This window comes from Colias croceus, chromosome 2 (assembly GCF_905220415.1).
Source record: "Colias croceus chromosome 2, ilColCroc2.1".
Classification (NCBI taxonomy): domain Eukaryota; kingdom Metazoa; phylum Arthropoda; class Insecta; order Lepidoptera; family Pieridae; genus Colias; species Colias croceus.
Window position 1 is genome coordinate 10,998,655 of NC_059538.1, and position 26,381 is coordinate 11,025,035.

Sequence of the window (26,381 nt, forward strand, 5' to 3'; positions counted from 1 at the left end):
AATAAATTTATTAACATATATGAATACCTGTCATATAGAAGTTGAAGGAATTCATACAATATTCAATTGATTACATATCAAAATAAAAGATTGTCAAGGTAAGTTTTGACTAAAATAAACACGTGAAAAATCGAATATATGATAACAGTAAGAATTCATAAATAACGAATAAGGGAAGTTTAATTTTGAGAACTAGACACATAAGAAATGTGATATAATTGTATGCTTTCTGACCCAAATTCTGTAAGACAGGTCAATTTGTTTCACATCAAATCAGACATTTTTTATTATTTAATAATTCTCGAAGTCATAAGCGCCAAACTCTCCGTTGTTTCTTCTGAACAGATAAAAAAATCCAAGGCGGGAATTAACCTATTACAATTACTTATTATTACATCACTTCCGAAAAAAACACAACATACAACGTTCGTTGTAGTATTTTTCACTTGATTAACCTCGTAACGCCCAGATACCTAATAAAAGGCATGCAGCTTGATAGTGGTACCGGCCCAAGCTGTTATCCAACTTTATGACATAAACGCCCACGGTACCTTTTTAAAGGTATCTGACAGTATCTGATTTGAAAACGCCGTAACATTTTAAATTACGCGCCAAATCTAATTACTGTTTTTTATCCGGCTACTGGAAAGTATGTTTTTGTCTATGGTTAAGCAATAGTGTCAATAGAAAAAGAAAATATATGTAATTTCCGGCGAAAAGTCTGGCCATCTTGACTGACTAGAGGACGTGGTAAGTTCAATCCATGATTATTGATGCAATCTTAGGTTTTTAACTGAGAGTATCTTACTCTGCTTGTTGCCAAATATATAAATATTATAATTACATTTAGATTTACGCGAAAATAAAGAATATGCGTGTGAAATAACCTTGTAAAATCTGGATACCTTTTAGAAGGTATAAGAGTATTAACATATTATTGGATTTTAAAAGGTATAAGGGAATAAACCACTAATCAATTTGATTTGCCTTTGCAACTTATGATTTAGACCGTTTTCTCCTTCATAATATAAAGTAAATTATTGAGTCCGTTACTGAATATTTTAGAACCTATCCTTTTCAGGTAACCCAATGAGAGATGAGCATATCGAAGAAGCTTTAGAAGTATTAAATCAGTCAGATATAGAAGAGTATGAACTATGTATTTGTAGATGAGGATTTCAACATAAACCAAAACTAAGAAAGCTCTTCAAGTTCTGAAGAATCTGAAAATAATATTTTTTTATTAAAAACCAACTCTTATTTGCAAAATTATTTAAAATTTCTATAGAAATGTATCAATTTACTATTCTGATTTTAAAAGGTATATAGGTTGCTATCGTGTTTTTGGCTCCAATTTAGAAACTTGTTTATTTTTGCTTCTGTTATCTGTTGGAAGTGGATTTCTTCTGATAGAAATCCTAAAACACGTGATAAACTAGCCTTTAAAAATAATAAGTACAGAAAATAATGATCATATTGCTCAAAAATTGATATTTTTTTCTCAGATTGTTAGTGTGAGATATCTTTTTGGTCATTAAAATTTTGGAAGACATCTATTAATCCAAATATTTATGTTCATTGTTTTTTGTATTATAAAATAAACCCTATATTGTTTACCGCTAATCAATAATTTAAAAAATACGAATTTTGCGAAATCGAGTTTTGTAATACATTAAAGCCCATATGCCTAAATAAAGAATAACGAATTTGGGGTTATTTAATGTCTCAAAACCTTCCACTGATATACATTTACACGCAGAAAAAATCCCACGCTCATACGGAAATAATAAGGCACTTTTTTTAGATTTCAACACCGCCGGGTCTGCACCATGTGAACCTTTTAAAAGGTACTTGGGCTGCAAGCCCATGTTTGGTAAAAATAGCCTGGGCGTTACGAGGTTAATATTATTTTTCTAACAAATTCCTGACGTATTCTAAAAAAAACAAGGCAATGATTTAAGACGTTTTATTCGACATAAAATTCCTGATTGGTATCATAGAAATAACAACAAGAATTGACCTCTTAGTTTATACTAGGGTACCGCGACTGTATTGTCTCGTGAAAAATATGAAGTCGGGAAATAAATAGTGTTTTTTGTATAAAATAATTGTTGCTCATAAATTGACAATATGTCCGTCTGTGCTGGGCTGAGCGGGCAGGGCTGCCACACCTTGAAAAATAATATAGCAATTAAAAATGATACTTATTGTGTAGGAGTAAGGTTCATATTACAATGCAGTTTAAAAAGAGTGTATTTTCGAAATAATGTAAAAATCAAGTACTACTAGTTGTTGCAATGGGAATTTGAGCTGTGAGTTCTTAACGGAAATATGAAGGATGCTTTAAAAGGAAAAATTCAGAATTTTTGGGTATAAACGAATAAATAAAAACTACAAACTACTTTCTTAAAAAAAAATATATTAACATATTAAATCCTTAGTTAAATTATTTGTCACAGCTATAAAAGAGATCTCAGTTTAAACGATTACAAAACTAAATGTATAAATTTTAGTTACATGTTCAATCGAATACAAGACAAAATGTTTTTCTATTTATCAAGAAGAAAAATAAACCTTACGTACTAAATAAAATCAGAAGAATAATAATAAATTTAAGTAGCTATAACTAAGTTAAATATAAAAGTCTTTTCTCAAATATAAAGTGAACTACAACACCTTATAATATCCTTAATAAAAAATAAGAGATAAGCAGTGAGAATAAAGTTATTCATTTGAGCAACCACAGTTTACTAAGTTTAAAAGTCTTTTTTCTCAAAAAATACTTATACACTACATAATTTCACAACCATGACTTTTTAACCCCCAACTCAAAAATTAGCACAAAAACTATTGCCATTGAGATCATTTGTATAAGAATTTAAAAAGCGCCCCGTCGTGCGCGAAAGAAACTATTTTTTATAATATTAAAAAATAACGTCATCCTCTCGAAGACGATATACATTGACGATAGTTTTCGTGCTCGTGCTTCAGAATTCAAATTCAGAATAAGAAAAAAAAAAACAAATTTATATGCTCCTCTTTCAAATTCCGAATTCCAATCATTAAATTCAAATCCAATTAAAAAAAATCCCTATTCGAACTACAGCCAAAAGCTTCCCAAATACGCGTCAACCGGCGAGTGTCCATACTCACCGATCTCTCCTTCGCCACCATTGATCGACGGCTGAGCGGGCCGCAGCGTCCGTACTGGGCCAGCTTGCGGTGTGAGCTGGCCAGCTTGGCTCCCGAGCGAGCCAGCTTGGTGGCCGAGCGGTGGAGCGGCTCGAGCGGGCTGAGCGTGAGCGGAGTGAGCGGCTCGCTCGCGTCTCTCTCTACGCCGTGAGCGACGCCGCTCTGAGCGAGGTAGTAGCGCTGCTGATTCGTCACCGTCTACTTCACGCTCTACGTCTACTACACTGTAATTTAGAGTTCGTTTTTATTATAGTGTATTATGTAGCGTGATAGGCAGCTGCAATACTTTATTTTTTATTTTTATTTATTTAGGTTATCCAACATCAGTCACAACAATAATTAGAGCTAGGGTACATAAAATAACAAAAAAAAGACAATTGTGACAAACATTTACAGGATAACACAACATGATTAATGAGTCAAGTCACTATGTGGTATACAAAGCAAAAAAAAAATAAATAAATAAAAAGTAAACAAAATCAAGATAATTCCTTTAAATACTTGCGGATTTTATTACAGCTGTCGTGAAAAATATCAATAAAATTGGCATGCTCGTTGACCAACTTACTTAATCTACAAATGGGTGAATTTCGGCCAAATACGGTCCTACGCAGAGGAGGAGCCAAAGGTGTAATTTTATTACGCGGGTACCTAGTAGGAACTCTGAGATTAAATTTATTTAATAGTTGTGGACAATCAATTTTGTTCTGGAAAATTTTGGTGACAAAAATAATATCCGAAAATATAAAACGGTTTTCCAGAGATATAATGTGAAAATGCGACAAACGCCTCTGGTAAGAGGTGATCCTTTTGTGAGATAACCTAATGTAATACTGTAAGAAAAATTAACCGACTTAAAAATGGAGTACTTGGTTCTCAATTCGATTGTATTTTTTTGGGATTGTGAATATTTTAAGTAAATTTAAGTACCTTAATATTACACAAGACATTTTATTTAGTAAAAACGTAATTCTATACACTTACACTTGGTTAGTGTTACTTTGTTCATTGTCTTCAGTGGGCTGCGGCTCCTGTACAAATGAAACGATGAAGTCAGTACAAAATTAATTCAGTAATGTAAATAGACACAAAATCTCAACATATTTTTTTTCCATTCCATAACATTTTTTTTATACAAATGAGGGTAGTTATACATTTACCTCAGCATTGTTAGCAGCTTCCCTGCGCAGTCGCAGGTTGGCGACGTATCGCGCCGCACGCACGAACGGGTTCTCACGCTGCTCTTCGAACGTGCCACCCTGAAAAATCATTAATGTCTTAATAATATTCAGAAATATAGTGTTTGTTCTCTTTATTTTCGGGTGTTTTTGACATATTAAATTTGGTTATAAAGAAAAAGTTAACAAATCATATTTTTTTTAATCGATGCAGCAATAATCGCGGGCTGTGAGGGCATTAAGGGAATGGAATGGTCATCTATGACGTCTAAAAGTAGTATGTAGTGGAAGTGATAGATAACCATAGGTAATCTATCAATTCTATCTTTTAGATTCTTCTATCGCATCCTAAAACATAGTTTTAGGATGTTAATAGTAGGAGTGTTATGTTTGGTGTGCTGTATTATGTTTATTATAGGTGATATCTTTTTTTTTGTGTGTGTGGTATCTCAATGTTAGCCAGAAGGGCTTCTACATTTGAACGCGGACGCGCGAAGGCGTCCCCACTTGATGGGGATCTCGAACCTCGACTTGGGTTGTATGGTGTACGTTGTATGTATTTTGTACGACGTATATATGTGTTGTACGAGTCGTATGTTATGTAACATGTTGTGTGTGTGTTTGTTGTGTTTTTTTTTTATTATAGAGGGAAAAAATTCTGTTAAGTATCTCAGGTCAAGATCTGCGACCTGGTATGTCGGTCTCGATCATGGTCTCATGGGCCATACCGACTAAAACAACCCTCTTACTCCCATCCATATCCCCGCGGGATGGCCGTTAGGCTTTACTTCGCAGGGACGTATAGCATTGCTGTTTTTCTCATTAATGTTCTATGCCGTCAAACTTTTCGCATCCGTTCTTTCTTTCGTAAGTCTGTGTTTGTTGTGTGCTGTATATTGTATGTGTGTGTGTGCAGTATATTGCACGTGAGTGTGTGTGTGTGTATGTTACGTAACATGTGTGTGTGTGTGTGTGTGTATGTTACGTAACATGTGTGTGTGTGTATGTGTGTGTGTGCGGTATATTGCATGCGAGTGTGTGTGTATGTCATGTAACATGTGTGTGTGTGTGTGTATGTGTGTGTGTGTGTGTGTGTTATGTAACATGTGTGTGTGTGTATGTGTGTGTGTGCGCACCTCAGTGTTGTCCCGTCGCACGAGCGGCTCGGTGTCGCTGGAGTCGCAGTCGGAGTGCCGCCGCTCGCCTGCGGCCAGCACGCGGCGCTTGCACACGGGACACACGCGCCGGTTCTGCGTCAGCCACGGGTCGATGCACTTCGCGTGGTACGCTGCAATTATTATTATTTTTTTTATTTATAACATTTAATTCAGGTAACAGACAATAAATTCCTTACAGACTAATATACATAGGTATAATAATTTATAACTAAAATGATTATAATATGAACACAGATGTGTTCAGTATAGATATACTGTCTAGGCATCCGCCTAGCGACAGCGACACAGGGACGGCATCAAGAAACCGGTTCCCCGAACGAGCGCCATCCCCGCGCCCCTCCTCAGAGCCGGAGCCCCGTTCTCTTTTACTCAGCGTCGTACACGACACACGCCTATAGGCGTACTATTATCACTCTGTTTAAATTGTATATTAAACATTTTTTGTTCGAAGAACAATTATTATAATTTGAATTTTGAACCAATAAATGGTTTCATTCAACTCAAGACCCCCAGTCTTGCACATATACTAATATTATAAAGTTGAAGAGTTTGTTTGTTTGTTTGAATGCGCTAATCTCAAGAACTACTGGTCCGATTTGGAAAAAAATTTCGGTTAGCCCATTTATCGAGGAAGGTAAGGTTTTACGTATATATCATCACGCTAAGACCAACAGGAGCGGAGCCACGCGGATGAAACCTCGGAGCTCAACTAGTTTTAAAATGAAAAGCATATTTAAGAAATAATTACAAAGTAATTTTTTACCCGTAGCTTTACTGGCGCAGTTAAAAAAAATTGACACAATCACAAAAGTCACATTTTTTTCAATAGCGCCATCTAGCGGAATTTATAAATTTCCAAGTGATTAAATTTCTCAATTGGGCACCATAAATTTCTTTGATATTATGGAATCACTTACCATGTGCACATGGCAATACTCTCAGCCGCTCCCCCTCCTGGTAGTCGTCGAGGCAGATCGCGCACGTGTCGTACGGGTCGCCCTTACTGAACTTGCACGTGGGGATCTTCTTCAGAGAGCGGTTTGGTAGGCGATGCCGTCTGGCTCGACGACGGTCTTTTATGCATTTCACTATCTAGAATCGGAGATTTTGTGTCATATAAAGAAATATAAAAACTATTTTATGTCAGTTAGACAAATTACCGAAATAAGGTCATATCAGACCGACTTCTAATAATAATAATAATTCAATTATTAACATCATTAAGAGAAACGCTCATCCGCCTTGAGAATGAATATAATGTGAAGTTAGAAAAAGTGAAAAACATGTTGTAATAAGATAAATATTGAATTATGAATTAAAATCAGAATAACCGATTCTTGATGAATGTACAAAATGCGAATTAACTAAATCTATCATTTTAAAGTGGATCAAAATCGAGTCTAAAGGAGCTATATCTAAACATACAGACGTTCAGGTGAAGCTTATAAAAGCGTGTTAATAATAAAACATATCATAATAAATAATAATATTCGTCACTCACCATAAATATAAGTATGACGATGAGACACAGCACCACCACGATCGCGAACGGCAGCAGCAGGTGCGTGTTGATGTTGAACGGCAAGTCGCCGTTCACCATTATATAGTAGCTGGAAATGTTCATGCCTGCGTTAATAGCATCGCGTGGGACAAAGTGAACTCTATTGTAATGAAATGAAGTATCAAAATTGCTCGAAAAGTTCATGCTTGCATTAATAGCATCGCGTGGGACAAAGTGGACCGTATTCCGATAGACTGAAGAGTCAAAATTGCTCGAAAGTGCATGCCTGCGTTGAAAGCATCGAGTTGCACAGGTCCACGAGTTAAAGTGAACCTTATTGCTATAGACCGAAGTATGAAAATCGCTTAGCTCGAGAAATTTACTGTATTTATAGCATCGAGCGGGAGACACTGATTAGTGAAAGTGAACCTTATCGCAATAGACCGAAATATCAAAATTTCTTGGTTCGAAAATGGCGTGCATTACAAATGAAAAGGAACTTTATCACAGTTGGCCGAAATATAAAAATTGCTTATCAAAAAATTGCGAGCAGCTGGGAAAGGCTTAATAGTAAAATATCATCGACGGAGAAATACTGCCTGAATATGAACCTTATTACTATTGCATGAGATGTTAGTTTTGAATACTAATAAAATTTATACTCTTTCCATAATATATATCTTTCATAACATTTCTTTGTTTATTTTCTTCGTATAAATCAGGTGTTTTATTGAACTATGAATCACTATGAACCGTAATGCGATTTCGTATATTATGTATTCAATATTTAGATTCATTTGAATTATGCATCTTTTGAGTTATTTAGGTACTAGCATTTCGGTATAACACGTTCTTTATCAGATTCAGACTTGAGTCTTTTTCAGACTTGATGTCTTTTTCTTTTATCATGTTATGATAAACCTTAAGAGCATTATTACTCTAATATAATAAAAATAAATGATGCCAAACTTACCGATTAATATAAATATACTCTTCGGATAGTATTAGCCCGGCGAGGTCGCTCACGAACACCGACGGGATCATTATCCCCTCGGGGTCCTTCGCTGACATAGTTTCTGTAATAGAAGTAGAATATTTTATGAATTTATTACGAAAAATAAAAATTTTATATGTATTGGAGTGCATATACAAAGTGGTGCTGACAATACGACAATAAATTAAACTGCGCATACCTCAACACATTCTCAGTCTACTGTAATATATAAAAACGTTTTGAAGTGAAACTTCTTTAGGGCCGTTGAGAGTAAAATTTCAAGGACGGGCCATGGCAATACCGTCACGTCATAGAGTTAGGCGACCATTTTGGTATCTTTAAATCTTGCCAAAGAAGTTTCACTTCTGACACATGTGCTCGGCACACACGGCCTTTTTTCAAAGAATCGACAATTTTAATAGGCAAAATCACCATAAATTTCGGGTTCAAGCATATTTCTGTTATCTTCAACTAACTTCCTTTAAAAATAAACAATTTTATAACAACAACAAAGAAGATAACACACATATTATGAATTAAGTCAATACACCAATCCATTCAATGCCCTATAACATAGTTGTTTTACAACTACACTTTCGTAGTTTTTAGTGCTTTTCCTTACAAATAAACAATAACATAACATAAACAGTATTGAGTGCAATGTGCGATAAAACTCATGTCCGCATAACTGTAGAACTCATTTATTTATACTTTATCTTTGCAACTAAACGTCTTTAGCGCGAACGTCTTGTAAGTATTTTACGTTTCTCGCTAAAGTGGTTTTCCTACATTATATAACTAGATTTCCGCCTACGGCTTCGCCCGCGTTTTCAAAGGAAAACCCGCATATTTCCCCTTCCCGTGGGATTTCCGGGATAAAACCTATCCTATGTGTCAATCCAAGTTACTCTATATGTGTGCTAAATTTTATTGTAATCGTTCAGTAGTTTATGCGTGAAAACCATACATACACACATACAAACCTTTCCTTTTTATAATATCGTGCTACATGCTGGCAACCCAAGTTATTAATAGGTACCTATTACAGAATTCCATGGAAAATGGAAATGGTTCCAATGTTTTCATTAAAAGCGGTCGGACCAAAAAAAAAACAAAGATTAAAGAAATTTATTTTTTGTTACAGATACCGTAGACATTGTCTTTTATTTTTAAAACTTTTATCACAGCATAATTTAGATAAGAGCATTGAAAGGAAAAAACATGTACTTACTGGACATTATATTTGGAGGATATTTTTGGAATAAAATACCGTTATTCGTTCACAATTTAAAAACCTTTTAACACTGAGTTTTGAAACAACGTCGTATACGTGAGATATGGTATGTACTACAGAAAAAAAATGATAATCGAATAAAAATAATCTGTACATTCAATTAGCTACTCATAAACATTTCTAGGTACTTTTTGTGTTTCATACTCGAGATAATAATGTTGTGTTTGTTGTTTTATTGATATAATATTTCTTAATTTCATTTTAAAGAGTTTTTGTATTGTCACTATATTTTCAACTAGCTTACCGCCCGCGGCTTCGCCCGCTTTGTCTAAAACCTGATAAATTATATACTAAGACCTTCCTCTTGAATCACTCTATCTTTTAAAAAAAACCGCATCAAAATCCGTTGCGTAGTTTTAAAGATTTAAGCATACAAAGGGACATAGGAAAAAAGAAAGTGACTTTGATGATAGTGATAACTACAGGCGGTCTTTATAATAAAAAAAACAACTACATAATATATGAGTAGGTAGAGTATTTTTGTGTATTTATCTATTTTAAGATCAGAGAACTTCATCATAACTTGATAAATAAAATTATTATGCTGGTTGCAGAGCTTGACCAACCATCCGTGCGTACGTCAGTCGCGCTTGTCATATGTATGGAAATTCATAAAACCGTTCATAGCTAGACCGACCATACGCACGCGTATTGTCATGCGCATTAGTGTCATAGTCATACAATTGTTGATGCGTATCGTCAGGACCGACGGTACGCACTGACGGTCGGTCAAGCTCTGCAACCAGCCTAAGTGTCATATTCATACACATTGTTGATGCGTATCGTCAGGACCGACGGTACGCACTGACGGTCGGTCAAGCTCTGCAACCAGCCTAAGTGTCATATTCATACACATTGTTGATGCGTATCGTCAGGACCGACGGTACGCACTGATGGTCGGTCAAGCTCTGCAACCAGCCTTAGGATTTGACATGTCACTGTAGATTCAAAAAATGTCCTATGGGCAATGGGCATATAATGCCTTTTTTATATTTTTTTTTTGTACACAGCTGTCATGAAACAATAACATAATTTTTAAGACCATTTTTCTAACACTATATGGATATTAAATTTATCTGAAATAAATAAATAAATATTCATATTTTGTTTCTTTTATTCTTCAATTTCACATTAATAGTGCTTGAAATAATAACAATATAATAAGTCCTTTGAGTGTTACATTAACCGGCATACTAACTTAATCGCAATTTCTAGTGAACACTTGTACTATCTCAATAGTAATAGTAATGTTTACTTTGAAACTTATTTCTAAGTAAACATTGAAGTGACAATACTGATAAGATTCTATAACAAGAAAAGTTTATTTAAGGACATGGTTATAATAGCTCTATTATATTTTCTTTGATCGAAATAATTACGCAGGACATAAACCGAGAAGTGCACATAATATAATAATCCTATTTCTATAATGGTCAAAGCATGGTAGCGGGGGACCACGGGTAAAAAGTACTTTTAATTCCAGTGCCCGCAGACCCATTGTCATATCATTCTATGGCAGTGGGTCCACGGGGAAAAAATATTACCCGTAGACCCACAGGGGGACATAGCGGGGGGACCACGGGTAATACGCCGATATAACCACGAAGCTATATATAAGTGGAATAATTTGACTATAACTAATTATTAAGTACATAACTACATATAAAGATATATTTTTCTACACTAATATTATAAAGAGGAAAACTTTATTTGTTTGTTTGATTGAAAAATTCTTTCACCATTCGAAAGCTACATTATCTAGAGTAATATAGGCTTTAAATTATATTATCACGCTAAGACCAACAGGAGCGGAACCACGCGGTTTGAAACCGCGCGGCACAGCTAGTCACTACATAGTATAAAACAAAGTCGCTTTTTCTGTCCCTATGTCCCTTTGTATGCTTAATGAAGTTTTTTTTAATAGATAGAGTGACTCAAGAGGAAGGTTTTAGTATATAATTTATTAGGTTTTAGACAAAGCGGGCGAAGCCGCGGGCGTTAAACTAGTTTACTATAAAGGTGATGATGATTTTATTTATTTAAAAAAATACTCAAATATAAAATGCTGTGTACACTTACATTTAAAATTGAATGTAACCATTTTCCGTATAAAGTAAAACTTTGACATGTGACATCTACCAACCCGCACTTGGCCAGCGCGGTTGAATATGGCTCAAATCCTAACAATTTAAATATTATAATGAAGAATTTATCTGAATACGCTAATCTTAATCAAAAGGACCGATTTCGTATTATTGCATAATATACACATTGCCTCGACACATGTATTCAATACAATACGTGCCTACTCAAATTACATACACGCACACATACAAACATACGATATTTACGAAAAGTCTATGACCTGCCTCAATAACCTAGATGTTAATGAAGGGCCCTATCGTATCCTTAATCCTATGACATTGAGCGAAATTTAAAATTCAGTTACAATTTTTTAAATGCTAATATGTATATGAAAAAAAAGGAATATCATAGGCTATAATATGAGCTGCGGAAACAAACTAACAGAGAACTTAAAAGATAAAGTGATTATGTTCGTTTGTTACGTTTAGAATCCTAAACAACTGGAACAATATTGATGAAATTTTGTATACCACTGGAAAGGACTCAATAGAAAGCGAGAAGAGTGTAAAAATTGTTTTCATCATAACATAATATCTGAAATCAAGTTAAATTAAGAGATGGACACTTAATAAGACGATAACGTTTGCAAAGTCGCAGCCAAAGAACTAATATGAAATTAACTACTCACAAAATCAATAGATTTATCCATGTTTACAATCCAATAACACACATACAAGAAAAAAAAAAAACAAAAACAAAAATATAAAAAAAACCACAGTAATGAGTGCTATTAACTTGAAGCACTGTGACACACTGGTATCGACGCGGGGATGGCCTGATAATGAGCTTCATCTCAATTATGTAGTTCAATGGACATTATTTATAATTATTGTTATATTAGAGTAAGTAATAGCTTCCGCCCGCGACTCCGTCCGCGCGGAAAAATTAAGATTTATTTTTTTCTACGTATTTCCTGTGAAATGATAAAAGGGAACCTTCGGGATTTTTTTCAATCTAAACAATTATTTAAACTTTGTCCATTTGCGCGACGGTTATAAATAACACTAATCAGTCTCCCCGTAAACACACACGCTGCAAAGTGTGCGAAACGCCGGGATAGTAATGTAATGAATAAATCGTGTTTAAAATCCGTTAGTATATAATTTCTGAATAGAACAATAATTAAAATCAACAAGCAATGATACTACAGGATAGGTGTAGTCCACTCTACCATTTTTCTAAACGCCAACAAAACATTTATGTTCTCTGACATGCACAGTTCCTCATGATGTTATTCTTCACATTTATGTATGCCCTTGCATAACTAAATGCTAACATAAATCATACTGCTTATTCAATAATAACCACAATACGTTTTTGACGTGACAACGTCTTATAATTCGATACAGCCGGCTTTACGCACGAAAAAACATGACTCATGCGGCGTTACCTCGCTCTGAGGCGTTCCGTAAGGCTTGAAGTGCGAGCGAGAGCGCGGAACGAGGGACAAAGAAGCACAATCGGACGTTGTCACGTTCAACTATCGTCAGTAAACCGACTTTACAGACAACCAATTTTTATTAATCCAAAAACATACCAAGATCGCTAGAATTGACGTTGTGCACGATCGCAGCATCGAAGCCGGCCGCCTGCGCGTTGCGAACCTTCACCTCGAAGCTGCAGTTGAATCTGATGGGACAATCCAATTATGGGGATCAATGTTTATACCCTGAGAATTATATCAATATATAAGATATCAATAGTGATTTTATATTAGTAGAGGGAAAAAATAGTTATAGTGTTGAGTGACCTCACAATTTTTTTTTAAATACGTTGCTGTTATGGTCTAGGTATGTATTCAGGAAGGCTTAAGTGTAAAATATTGTTAAAAGTTGCAAAAAATCAAATCTTTCCTCTTCCTAGTATATAGTATATCTTCGCAATTCTCCGAAATTATTTTTATGAATTTAGATTTTATATTTATTCACTTTCATAGTATGAAATATACCAACACGTATAAGTAGGTACGAGTAAATTTCATACCTCTAGGTGATTTTCCTGGCAAAACAACATGTTTAGATTAAACTAGTAAGTGATAACTTTTCTCTTGTCTACATTCAAAAAAGAGAATTCGCGAATTTGAGTGACTACATTTTTAAAATATAACAAATAAAACTAACGCAAATACTGCTACGGGTAAAGGTCACGCGCACTTTGCGATGACATAAGAATTTACACATCGGTGCACACTACTTTTTGTGATACTTAATCATTACAAAAATGGTTGTATTCTGTTTATACTAATAAAATAAAATTAAGTGTAGTTAAATATATGTAATCCAGAAAAAGAATCACATTATGAACAACATATTGTTCATAATATGATTCTTTTTAACACCATAGTGTTGCGGTGTTGATACAACATGCGTAACTATTGAACAATTTCTTTTTACCATTTGATAAGGAATATTTCTTTTTTTACATATTAATTTTAGTAATTTTAAGACTTAATTGTTGCGTTGCCATCATGCCAACTTAAACGAATATCATTCAATATTATAAAAAATATATAAAATGTCCATGATTTTTCTTAACTACTTTACTCATTTACAAGGATACTTCCCTGTATGGAAGCCCCAATCTGAGATTTAATCTAAATTTCAATAAAGTGGCATCACTAATCACTATCATATTATTGGTGTCAAGTAATTTGACCTTACTATGTAATCTATAAAAAAGTATACCTAACACAGGACAAATTTTGACTGGCAACCTAGTCGATATATATTCTCCTAATTATAAATATATACATAAAAGTTTGGTTTTAGAAAAAAAAACTGTGAACGCACTGATCCTGCGGTGGGATCTTAGATTATAAGAAAGGCTTTCTTTAATACTTCACTAGTGTGATAAAAAATAAAAACAAACGTTTTTCGGATCGATGTTTGTTACTCTTTCACACAAAAACTAATTCAGTAAAGAAAATATTGTTTAGATAGCTCAAAGGCTTCTTATAGGATAGGAGGTAGCAACGTTGACAAGTGAGCATTTTAGTATAGTTGGTTCTTTGATATGCTGTTCCTCTTGCTATTTCGGTTACAGTCCGGGCTAGATCCATTAGACATACATTTTTTATTGCAAGACGTTTTTTCGTTGTTAAATAGGTGCCAGACGCAATTTTTATTTCAAAATTATTAAAATATCATCGAAATAAGTGAAATTCCATCAACATGAGTCCCAGTGAAGGATAAGTAATCACTGTGTTACTTATACTATAATATATAATATTCATTTTACTATTTACAGTTTTTTTGCAACAATCTACCATATCGCCTCCTTTTCCCAACGAACCTCAAATAGGACGTTAATGTAAACTTGATAAAAACCAAATATCATCAAGAAATTAAAGACTTTTTAACGGATTTTAAACGCGATTTATTCATTGTATTATTTTCCCAAGTCTTTAATTTCAAAATGTATAATACTCGCGTAAAATCAAACACTAGAAAATACAAATATCATCAAATTCATATTTATACCCAAAAGTGTAATATAAGAAACCATCTATTTAAAATATTAGTTTACTTATTATTCAATATAAGTATTAAAAAAGGATAATATAATATCTATACATATAATAAATCTGTAGAAGGGTCAATTCTGTGCATTGAAAATATTGAAAAAATAACTAGCAGGGGGTGTTACTGGATCGATACCAAACCCAAATATGTGATTAAAAAAATTTTTGTCTGTCTGTCTGTCTGTCTGTCTGTATGTGAAGACATCACGTGAAAACTACCGGTTCGATTTCGATGAAACTTGGTATAATTATACCTTATTATCCTGGGCGTAAAATAGGATACTTTTTATCCTGGAAAAATACGTAGAAAAAAAATTAATCTCAATTTTTCAGTTATCCATAGACGTTGTTCTGTAGTAGGTACCGCGAACACACGTTGCGTATTATTATAGACCTAGCCGTATTTGGGTCCAATAGATATAATTATAAGATGTCATTGTCCGAGTTACTCAAAATGGAGAAATAAACCATCCACGCAAAGACCGACATCCGCGCGGACGGTGTCGCGGGCGGAAGCTAGTAAATAACAAAGTTATTACTTACCTTTTAAGCGGACTCATCTTGATGTAATTTCACTTATTTCGATGACATTTTAGTTATTTTGAAATAAAAATTGCGTATGGCATCTATTTTACAACGAAAAAAACGTCTTGCAATAAAAAAAATATGTCTGATCGATATATCTAAAGGCAAAAGATTAAAAATTACGCGTTAAAAAATGACTTTAAATTAAGGATATTTTCCTGTGCAGATAAGATGCGCACTAATAAACGCAACCACTGCGGCCAGCCAGACAGCCCGGACTATAACCGAAATAGCAAGAGAAACAGTATATCAAAAACTCAACTATACTAAAATGACTTTTTAAAACGTTGCTAGCTCCCGTACTATTACGTGGTCATCACATTTCTAGCTGAAACAAATTGATTACACCTACACATTAGACATCATATTAATAAGCTCCTTACCTAGCCACAATAACAATCCACTTCCCAGTGAAGTTCTCTACAGCGGGCGGCTTCCCCAGCGGGCCGCAGCCGTCCGCCGGCTCGCCGGGCACGAGGAAACCGCGCAGCCCATCCGGGGGCACTTCCGGGCCAAAACTTGCCGGCATGTCCCGGAATTCTTCCGCTATCTGTGGGCAAAGATATATCTTATGTTATGTTAAAAAATATTAACAAGGAATAAATTTTGTCCCGAAACGAGAAAATATCTGCGTATTCTTCTGCTATCTGTGGACAGGGGTATACGTTAAGGAACAAATTGAATTGCTTTTTTTTGTTATTACATTTTTTTATTCAAGTGCAATCATTTGTGGTACACCTAACATTTTTTTATGTGTTTTAGTAAAGATGTTTTGTTTGAGAACAAAATATAAGTGTACCTACTCCGAAAATAACCAGTTCGCTAGTAGTTCGAGGGCAAAACAGGAAGATAAGCTCTATAGATTGAGGTATCAAATAGCACCATCCTGCCTTTGCGCTGTTTTTTTTGCACCCATGCAGGCTTCCTAACCACAAGAACGGAACTGTTCAATGCGGTTTTTTATTGTTATTTTGAATCTGTGCAGGGGTTACTACGTCAATAAAAGAATAACATAGTAAAAAGTTGCTTGATCATCTATTACCTACCATCTGATCGTAAATATTAACATTTGTGAACTATTTTTTTTTAATTTTGTGTACTTAAATAAAAAAAACATATCCCAAAGTTGTTCAGATGTCAAACTACAAAAAATCATTTATCGTTCCGTATATTTTATACTAAATAAAATACATTTTCGGACACATTCTACCGATTCTCCTACCATGAACTAAATTACTTACAAAATGCTGCAGCCCCACAATTTGCAGTACTTGGATCGCGTTCATAGCCAGACGTGGTTTCATTTTGCCACACAATTTTAGCACTTCACATTATAATCCCTAGCACTATTTTGGCGTGTCAGCCTATCCCACACTTACCAGGCCCGGACGCGTTTTCGGTATTCATATATGATTTATTTACTTCTTATTTACTTGGGCTTTCATTTATAAACCTTGATTCGGATATTGATTAGTATATAAGATTAACTTTTATGTGACCTTAACATTTTGTAAAAAATTTTCAAGGAAATTAAAAACTTTAGGTCGTTATTTCACCAACATCTAACTATCTTACTGGCTTCAACCGAAACTGTAACAAATCTTTCGTATATAGTCTAAAAGAAGAAAAGCACTAAGTCTAAAATTATTAATTAATTAATAAAATAATTCATACGTGTGATATGTTACGAAAAATTTAATAATATCCAATCCGGTGGCAGAAATTATGTAAACGGTTTTACATTAAGCATGCTTTATAAGAAATTGTTAATTATTGAATTTATTTCCTACTTATTATGTATTATTCCAAGGGCCATAGTATTTGATAAAAAATAACTTTTTATCTATAAACGACACTTGAATGCCAGCCACACCGCAAACAATCTTCAGCCTCGACCATCAGCTAATCTGATATCGCAGAATATTATCTCAACAATCGAATATATTGACCTACAATTGTGAAATATCAATATAATAAAATCCTGTGAAGAATGTTGTGAGTTTTCTTTATTTGCAAAAGTGATACGGTATTGAATTTATGGGGGGGCGGCATTTGTTCAGTATATTTTTATTTTTTTTACAGTACAACAGGGGAGCGCTTGGCCACGATCTCGCCTGATGGTAAGCTGAGATGTGGCCTAAGATGGAATTAAAATAAAATTAAAATATTCAGTTTAAGATGCTAAGATTTTTTAATTTTTTTATTCCTAGCCTTCCTTTAAAGAGGGCGAGAAAAACGTGAATTTTTGGTTAAACACAAAGTGAATTTCATCATAGAGAAACAATTGAAACAGGGCATTATAACGAAGATCGTAGAAGCACCCAATATTTTTACGATTTTAGAATAAAAATCTTTGAGACTAATATTAAAAATGTGTGCGTGTACTAGTGTACACACGTAAGAAGTGAAACTTCATGACCTTATTTTTCATAATATAATTTACTATACATATTCAAATTTACAGAAATACGTCGAATCAATCAGCGTGGTAGGGATAAGAAAAAGATGGCGCGTAACGGAAAAATGGCACGCGTAACGAAAAAATATTATCTACAATTAATTTCTTTCCAACCCTGATAAAGAAGTTTCACTTCAAAAACTAAATAATAAGGATATAAACAAAATGAATGGATCCAAATATTTAAATAGGGTTTTTACTTCATTAACAGCAACAATGCGAGACTTAGAAATAAAACCCGGAAATAATGCCTACGCTACTCAGTTATTTTTCCATTGAATATTTTTTTTAAAGAGCCATCTATATCCTTTAAAAACCGATCGCAAACAAATCAATTCCACCGTATGTAAAATATCACTTTTCAGACAAAAATCTACACTAAAAACTATTATTTTATTAGTATGAAAAAACCGCACCAAACACTCATGTACCACCGCAAGTAGTTACAATTCAACTAGTTACTTCCAAGTTATCTATTGGAAACATTCCCTTAATGACAGATAAGATACTGTCTAAACAAACACTGGATTACCAGAGTCCACTTCCATTCAATTGGTCATCTATTACTTATAGAACTATAATATAGTAAGATATGGAAAAGATCAGAGAGAAATTAAATGTCGCTTCTGTACGTTCTATTATTGTATTATGGAATCTGAACATATTTTCAACAAATTGGCATTTTAGATATTTTGTATATTCTGGGTACAAAAATGCATAATTATGGGTCATTCTCGTTTTGGAATATTCCGATTTAGGAACTGGAAAATAATTTGTCGCCATCTTTGTGCAGTTATGACGAGGAAACAAAAGTTGAAGACATTTTACAATCCATTTAATGTGTAATGTACACGTTACATTCTTTTAATTAATTAAAATCTTTTAAATAGAATACATAAAAAAAAATATTTTTGATTTTATTCAATGTAACAGAAAGGGGAAGGTATGATACTCACGAAGACCTTTAAAATGAAATAAAATAAATCAGGAAATGTGTCATCTGATGATGAATGATAATTAATGATGTCATATATTAAAATATGGAAAAAATAAAAGGGGAACATTGGAATTTATTGATTCAGTAAACATACATTTACTGAGCAGATTATAACAAAGTATTAAGCTATTGCATAGCTTCTATCGCGGGCCTTGAGCGCGGGGACCAAATCGAGAAATTCCGTAACGAAAAAACCTCACGCTCGCCACTTCGACGGGCGGAGGTGTGGCTTGAAGGCATAATAGCATGCAATAGCTTTACCGCGGCAGTCCCCGAGTGCCACACGTCGTTTTTATAAACGACCAGACAGTGCGAATTTTTATATGAATAGATTACGCAAAATTATCAGACTAATAAATGAGGTTAAGTTCATACTAATTATGTATTTATTACCTTGCAGCGTTACATTGTAAGTGTAGTACATGAATCTAAAACTAAAGCAGTATTTCTTATCATTAAGAATTATACTGATAATCTTAATTTTAAAACAGCGCCAATATCCCATCCAACTTTATTAGTCTTCATATTCAGGAACACTTAATATCATTGATTTTATTTGTTACTAGCTGTGCCGCGCGGTTTCACACGCGTGGCTCCGCTCCTGTTGGCTCCAGCGTGATAATATATTGCCTATATTACTCGTGGATAATGTAGCTTTCGAATGGTGAAAGAATTTTTAAAATCGGTCCAGTAGTTTATGAGCCTATTCATTACAATCAAACAAATAAACAAAGTTTTTTCTTTATAATATTAGTGTAGTTAGATAGAAAACACTAATTACGAGTTTTTTTTTATATAAAGATTACACTATAATCAGGTTAATTATCGATTTCCGTGTTATAATTAATCGAAATACGTTAATAATATCACATTTAACTATCGTGTTGTCGATAACCACAAAAACAAGGTTTAAAAGCGTGTACCTTTACTTACGGGTGTTTTACTAATAGGATTGAGGATTTAAAGTCCCTACTTAGTATTGGTTTACATAATGCTTAATTGTCAACATAATGGGTAGCAAATTACCCATGTCTTTAGTACGGATTATCTGTGTTGGATAGAATGAGCTTTTATGTGCTTGGATTAAATTTATAAGAGTGTATTAGTGAGATTGTGTATAACGGATGTAATTTAACTTGTCTATGTCTTAGTTAACTGGCTAATAATTTAATAAAGAGCCTAGGCCATTAGTGAAACAGCTGTTTCAACCACAAATTCTCACTTTTACCTGACCATAATACATATTTATTGGACTTAAATAGACAAATAAGGATTTGTTTAGCTCCATTGGATTTCATCCCTCCCTGAATGAAGTGGGGAAGCAATAATGGGAATCACTTTTATCGATAAACAGTTTACTCACCGTATGTGGTAGATCCTGTGTGTACACAATAACATTGCCCTTCACGTACGTTAGGAAGCCCAACAGCCCGATCAGGCAGGAGTTGATGGATGGATGCATCGTTCTAGCACATTCCATCCACAGGTGATTAAGTTTGGCGCGCTTTCACGTGGTTTCTTCTCGGCTTTTGAGGCTTTCTCATTGTTCTTTGCACTGGAAATATGGTTGGTTTTAACTTATGTGTTACTTTCAATCTGATATCTTTGATTAATAATTGCTGCAAAGTTGAACAATTGAGGGTTGTGTTATGTAACTTCTTCAATCAATGACTTCCACTTTTTGCTTCCTTTATTTACAATAAAAGCATATGGGTATTAATTAATATTTATCTAACAAAAAATTAAAAACTATTCTGCAATATTTCAATAATTTTTTTTATATAAATATGGTATCCAGTGCCAATGACACTATTTTAATGAATAGTTCTTAGTAGAAAAAGGTGTGTTGATTCTAGTCATAAAGTGATTCTAGTTCAATAATTTTGAAATGAAACTTCTTCAGGTGCGTTGAGAGTTAAATTTCAAGGTCGCGTCATGGCAATATCATTACGTCATAGAGTAAGGCGACGATTTTGGTATCTTTGAATCTTACCAAAAAAGTTTCACTTCTGACACCTGTGCTCGGCACACACGCTCTTTTTTTAGCGATTACTTATATTTTATTCATTTTTTAACCGACTTCATTGATACCAGTAATACGCATTGGAATAAATTTGGTAAAAATAAAAAAGTCATGAACTCTCGCTATAATAATTCATTATACTTTATAATCAATATAAACATATTATTGAAAAAGAAATCCTGGGTCTTTATTGCCTATAATCATTTAAATTGTTAGGCTATCTTCAGAAAGTTGTTGAAACCAGTTTTGAGAGGAATGTTCTTGCCATCTTATCTTTATATTATAATTCATTAAAGGAGTTGTATGAGTGCATTGCTTTTTACATTGTGTCATCGCATACAATTTGTTAAATATTTTAATGTTTACATAATACTAGCTGTGCACTGCGTCTTCGCCTGTAGGGCACTTTCGATTATGGGTTGTACCAACTTAGAAAACTTTTTGGGCTCATTTATAACATTTTGGTGAAAATCATCAACATTGTATAGTTTACGATCTTATTTAGTACATATTATACACTATACAGACAAACATTCATATTTATATATATTGACAAGCTGTATACTGCCAAGTGCCATGAATCACTGTGGATTATTATGTGGAAATATATATAAAAACAATATTTAAAACAGGTTTTGTATTAGTGCTGATTTACACAGGGCCAGTAGACATAGACTTCAAGCCTCTGTACTGACTTCAAATCTGTTTACACAGGGTTTTTTTTCGGGTCAGCACTGATTTGCCTCGAATTTGTAGTCAGTTACTGACCCTGTGTAAATCAGCACTTATGTCAAAAATTGAGATCAATTTATTAAAGTGTATTTGAATTGGATATTTTTATATTTAAATCACAATAAATATTGATAAAATAGCATTTGTTTATAGAATTAATAGGTTAATTTATTAAACACATTGAAAATATTGTAAAAAATTATAATTATAGGAGGATTAATTTTTAATTTTTAGTCATGTCAAATACATGGAAGTTTATATATTTATAACAATAAATAAACAATAAACATTACTTTTGCGTGTTGAATCATTGAATATTAATAACGAAAACATTGTATTTAAATCATTTTGATTCACGAAAAAAAGCTTGTTTATTCTATTTCTTTGTTGAATTGAAACATTTGGATTTAGGATTGATCACATACTGGATTTATAAAAAAAAAAAAATTGTTTTTTTTTTTTTTTGCATTACTAATTTATAGAATAGTATTTTTTTGTTTCGTTGGGCCATTGGCACCTTTTACTGGGTTGATAGACTCAATTGAACCTATATCACCTCATAAATACTTTATATAAAACTTTAATTTTGGCAGACAATTCATTAAAATAGATTATCATTTATTTACATTTATTACCTTTGTAATGAAAAATTAACATGTGTTAATTCACCATTGTCTTGTATTGTTTAGCATAATGAATGTGTCAAAACGTTTTAATAATTATTTTTTGTTATGTATGTCGGGTTGTATAATAGAAAGCAATTAATCTCAATGTATATTTTATTTCATGTAACAATTGTAAATAGTAATTAACAGAAAAGGATTGTATAGAATGCCGTGTATAAGACCAATGTAAAATCAAAGATGTCTTCCCGAAATATAGTGTTGCCAGATGACGCTGTGTGTACCACAGATTATCAATATCCAATTTATGGTGCCAACACTCTCCCTCGTTATAAATTCAAAGGTTCAATCTGTTTGGAGGTCTTCTCATCCTAGTACTACGACGGATTTCAATTCTGGACGGTGTAGGTTCATGTGTATCTGGAATTGTTTCTGGTACAAGGTTTTCTGGTTGGTAATTTCCTGGACTTTCTACTGGCTGTGTAGATGATCTTCTTCGAGTAGGACTTGTATGTAATATTACTGTAGGGCTAGGTTGTATGCATTCTTTTTCAGGTGAAGCTGGTGTAGGTGAATTCTCTTGCAGGTACGTTGGTCGGTAAGTATCTGGTGTATTAAAGTTCTCACTCAAACAAGATGTCTTTATTATCTGATCAATATGTCTGTGATGTATCTTTCCATCTACTTCCACCTCGTAATGTAATTTTCCTTTCCTCTCTAATATTCTTCCAAATTTCCATTTGTTACTATCATACATCCTTATTTGTACTCTATCCCCTGGTTTAAACTCTTTGTTTACCTTTAATTCTTCATTGTTGCAATCTCTAACTTCTTGTTTTCTTTTCACTAAATCTATTCTTGTTCTATATATTCTTTTAAACATCATTTCTCCTGGACTCTGCCCTGTAGAGCTATTAGGTGTTTTTCTATACATCATTAAAAATCTTTGTAACTTATCTTGTACAGATCCTTCTTCGTTCATCATTGCTTTAAGTTTATTTTTAACCGTTTGTACATATCTTTCTGCTTGACCATTTGTAGATGGGTGAAATGGTGCTGTAAACTTTGCTTGTATTCCATTTTCCTTTAAAAATCTTAACATTTCCTCTGATCTAAATTGTCTTCCATTATCAGATACTTGGGTAACTGGTAAGCCAAACGTAGTATAGATTTTCTTTAAAATATTAATAGTAGCTGTAGCTGTGATAGAAGTAGTAGGTATTACCTCTAACCATTTTGTGTAGGCATCTACCACAATAAGAAAATATTGATTCATGAATGGTCCTGCGTAATCAATATGAATTCTACTCCATGGTTCTTTCGGATATTCCCAGATGTGTATAGGTACTTTAGTAGGGTTGTTCTTCATTAAACAGCATGTTTTACATTGCTTTACCATGTTCTCTATATCCATGTCTATATTCTTCCACCAGACGTAGCTTCTGGCTAACGCCTTCATCTTCACAATACCGGTGTGAGCTGTATGTAGTTCTTTTAATATTTGAGGTTGTAATTTTTTAGGTATTACAATTCTTATGCCATAAAATATGCAATTGTTTTGTAACGAATATTCGTATAGTCTTCCTGTATCTTCTCTTCCTGACTGTATCTCTATGTATAATTTTTGTAACTCAGGGTCAGTGGCTGTAGCTTCTCTTATTTCCTTTAATGAAACTGGCATTTCTGCAATTTGATTTAGGTAAAACGCTTCATCGTCTGTCATTGTCTCATTCCTATCAGTTGTATCTGTATATTGTATTCTTGAAAAATAGTCGGCATTCGCATGTTCTGTAGTCTTCCTTAACCCCTCAGCTGTCGCGGCGCGCCGCCTCAAAAAGGTGCTGTCTGTCGGGCAAATTCGAGCTTTCGGCGCTGATTTGCCGATTTTTTTCGATATTAAAATTTGTGATATAAACTTTAACCTGTGAGACTCTTGTAAATTTTGATGCTAACTAGATAACCAAACTTTATATTAGTTACCTTACTTACTCCCTGGCATGCTTATTTTACTTATTAGAAGCATTTTTTCCCACACATTTTGAATAAATGTTACATTGTAAAGAAAAATACTCATAAAAAAATAATATCAAGGTATTTTAGATTTTTATTTTTGTATTTTCATACTAGAATAGACAATCTTTTGAGTGAATATAACAAAAACATAGGTTTATTTAATAAAAATTCGAGAAAGTTGATTATGAATATCATCGTTTACGCATGAGCATAAGCGGGCGCGATCTCCAATCATGTTCATACAAATACAGACTTTACAGGGTGCTCCAAAATGACAACATTTCAAAATTTTTTGCTACTTGTTTTTATTTTTATTTTAATCAAAACTAGATAAAAACTAACAGTAATTTTTACTTTTTGGAAATATTTAGGTTTTTATTAATGTTTAAAAATCGTCTTATTCCTAAATGACGTTATTCTTATAGTGGGCTTTGTTCTAACGTCTGTATGTATAACGTCTCCACATGTCTAATTTATTTTCTCTTAAAATTTGCATTTAAGAAAATATTTTTTGTGGTAACAATAGCATTATGAAGAAATGCTTTTTTTTTCTTTCATGCTCTTAATTATTATCTATACATATAATAAATCTGTAGAAGGGTCAATTCTGTACATTGAAAATATTAATAGCAGGGGGTGTTACTGGATCGATACCAAGCCCAAATATGTGATTAAAAAAATTATTGTCTGTCTGTCTGTCTGTATGTGAAGGCATCACGTGAAAACTAAGGTTTCGGTTTCGATGAAACTTGGTATAATTATACCTTATTATCCTGGGCGTAAAATAGGATACTTTTTATCCCGGAAAATACGTAGAAAAAAATCTTAATTTTTTCCGTGCGGACGGAGTCGCGGGCGGAAGCTAGTAATCGTATAATATGAAATGTTGTCCAACTACAAATCGAAAGGCACTGTATCCATTCAGAAAAATGTCTAAGCTGTACAAATGTGAAATCTACATTTAATTATACCATAACTTAATTATAAACCGTTACATTTAATTTATAAATCAAAAATTTACGGAAATTTGAGTTTGAAACATTTTTTTATAAAATACAGCTTATGTAAAGGATAAAAATCAATAAACTTAAAGATTCAGAATAAATAAACAATTACATATAAATGATATTATACATCTAAATGTTATACTTATCATTCTAAAAATCAACAAATAATAGGAATCAGAAAACATACTAAATGAAAATCATTATATTATGTCCCTAGTTGTATAGAAGAAAGAATCGTATCATATTATTGTTTTATTAAAAAAATGAACGTTATGCCTTAATAAAATTAACGCTCTCAATCCTATTTATGCATATATAACTTAGCCACGCGTTACTCAAATAATTTTGTCCGTGGGCTAAATTAGCTTATGAGTAAATAAATAGTACAGAGATTCTTAAAAAAATATCAATCATCTAACGGATTGAAATAATAGGTAAGTACTTAAATAAATTTTATTTAACTGATAGCACTATAAAAAATTGTTATGAAGCTTTGTGTCTGTACTATTTATATACTCATGTGGTTGTAATGTGTGATGTTGACGCCAACATTGGCCAATTAATAGGAATATTTGCAACTTAGCACAAATAACGTCGAACAGAACGAACTTGTTCATTATTTCTTGTAATATATCGAACACAACGACCGCCTTGAGACGACGATTTATTACCACGAGGTTCCACTTGAATTTGATCAGGAAAGTGATGAAAGCTATCCAATCTAGTTTTTATTTTACTTCAATACATGCAGTATTTCCAAGCATATTGTAATTAAGATATAAACTAATCGGTAAAATTGTATTAAAATCGGTTCAGTAGTTTAGTCCTAACTACTAAGTCCGTAGTACACAAACGGCATGGAACTTAAAAATATTTTGATTGGAATAAAATAAAACGTAATGTGTAGAATTTCATGAAGAATCCTAGTATCAGGAATTTAA

The 26,381-nt window shown here is 33.2% G+C and overlaps 2 protein-coding genes across 4 annotated transcripts in view; both read right to left on the minus strand.

Moving 5' to 3' along the window:
* Nucleotides 1-2,027: 2,027 nt before the first annotated feature.
* LOC123705742 (E3 ubiquitin-protein ligase RNF13) overlaps nt 2,028-26,381 on the minus strand; it is a 31,357-nt gene continuing 7,003 nt past the window's right edge. For 2 of the 3 annotated variants that reach the window (XM_045654733.1, XM_045654734.1), the window contains exons 2-12: nt 20,406-20,597; nt 15,971-16,137; nt 13,020-13,111; nt 8,023-8,125; nt 7,050-7,158; nt 6,466-6,640; nt 5,507-5,658; nt 4,353-4,451; nt 4,177-4,223; nt 3,154-3,416; nt 2,028-2,171 (exon numbers count right to left, since the gene is read on the minus strand). In XM_045654733.1, coding sequence (XP_045510689.1) covers nt 2,116-2,171; nt 3,154-3,416; nt 4,177-4,223; nt 4,353-4,451; nt 5,507-5,658; nt 6,466-6,640; nt 7,050-7,158; nt 8,023-8,125; nt 13,020-13,111; nt 15,971-16,137; nt 20,406-20,522 — 1,380 coding nt within the window. In that variant the 5' untranslated portion in view covers nt 20,523-20,597 and the 3' untranslated portion in view covers nt 2,028-2,115. Of the gene's footprint in view, nt 2,172-3,153; nt 3,417-4,176; nt 4,224-4,352; nt 4,452-5,506; nt 5,659-6,465; nt 6,641-7,049; nt 7,159-8,022; nt 8,126-13,019; nt 13,112-15,970; nt 16,138-16,828; nt 17,082-20,405; nt 20,598-26,381 lie in introns of those variants that run through there. The other variant, XM_045654735.1, reaches the window with a different exon arrangement.
* Nucleotides 22,758-24,143, minus strand: LOC123700552 (uncharacterized protein K02A2.6-like). The gene has a single exon (XM_045647804.1). The coding sequence runs from the start codon at nt 24,141-24,143 to the stop codon at nt 22,758-22,760; it is 1,386 nt and encodes a 461-aa protein (XP_045503760.1).

Bases quoted from the DNA above. Each gene is read 5' to 3' on its own strand.
- LOC123700552 (XM_045647804.1), bottom strand. From the start codon at position 24,143: ATGACAGACGATGAAGCGTTTTACCTAAATCAAATTGCAGAAATGCCA.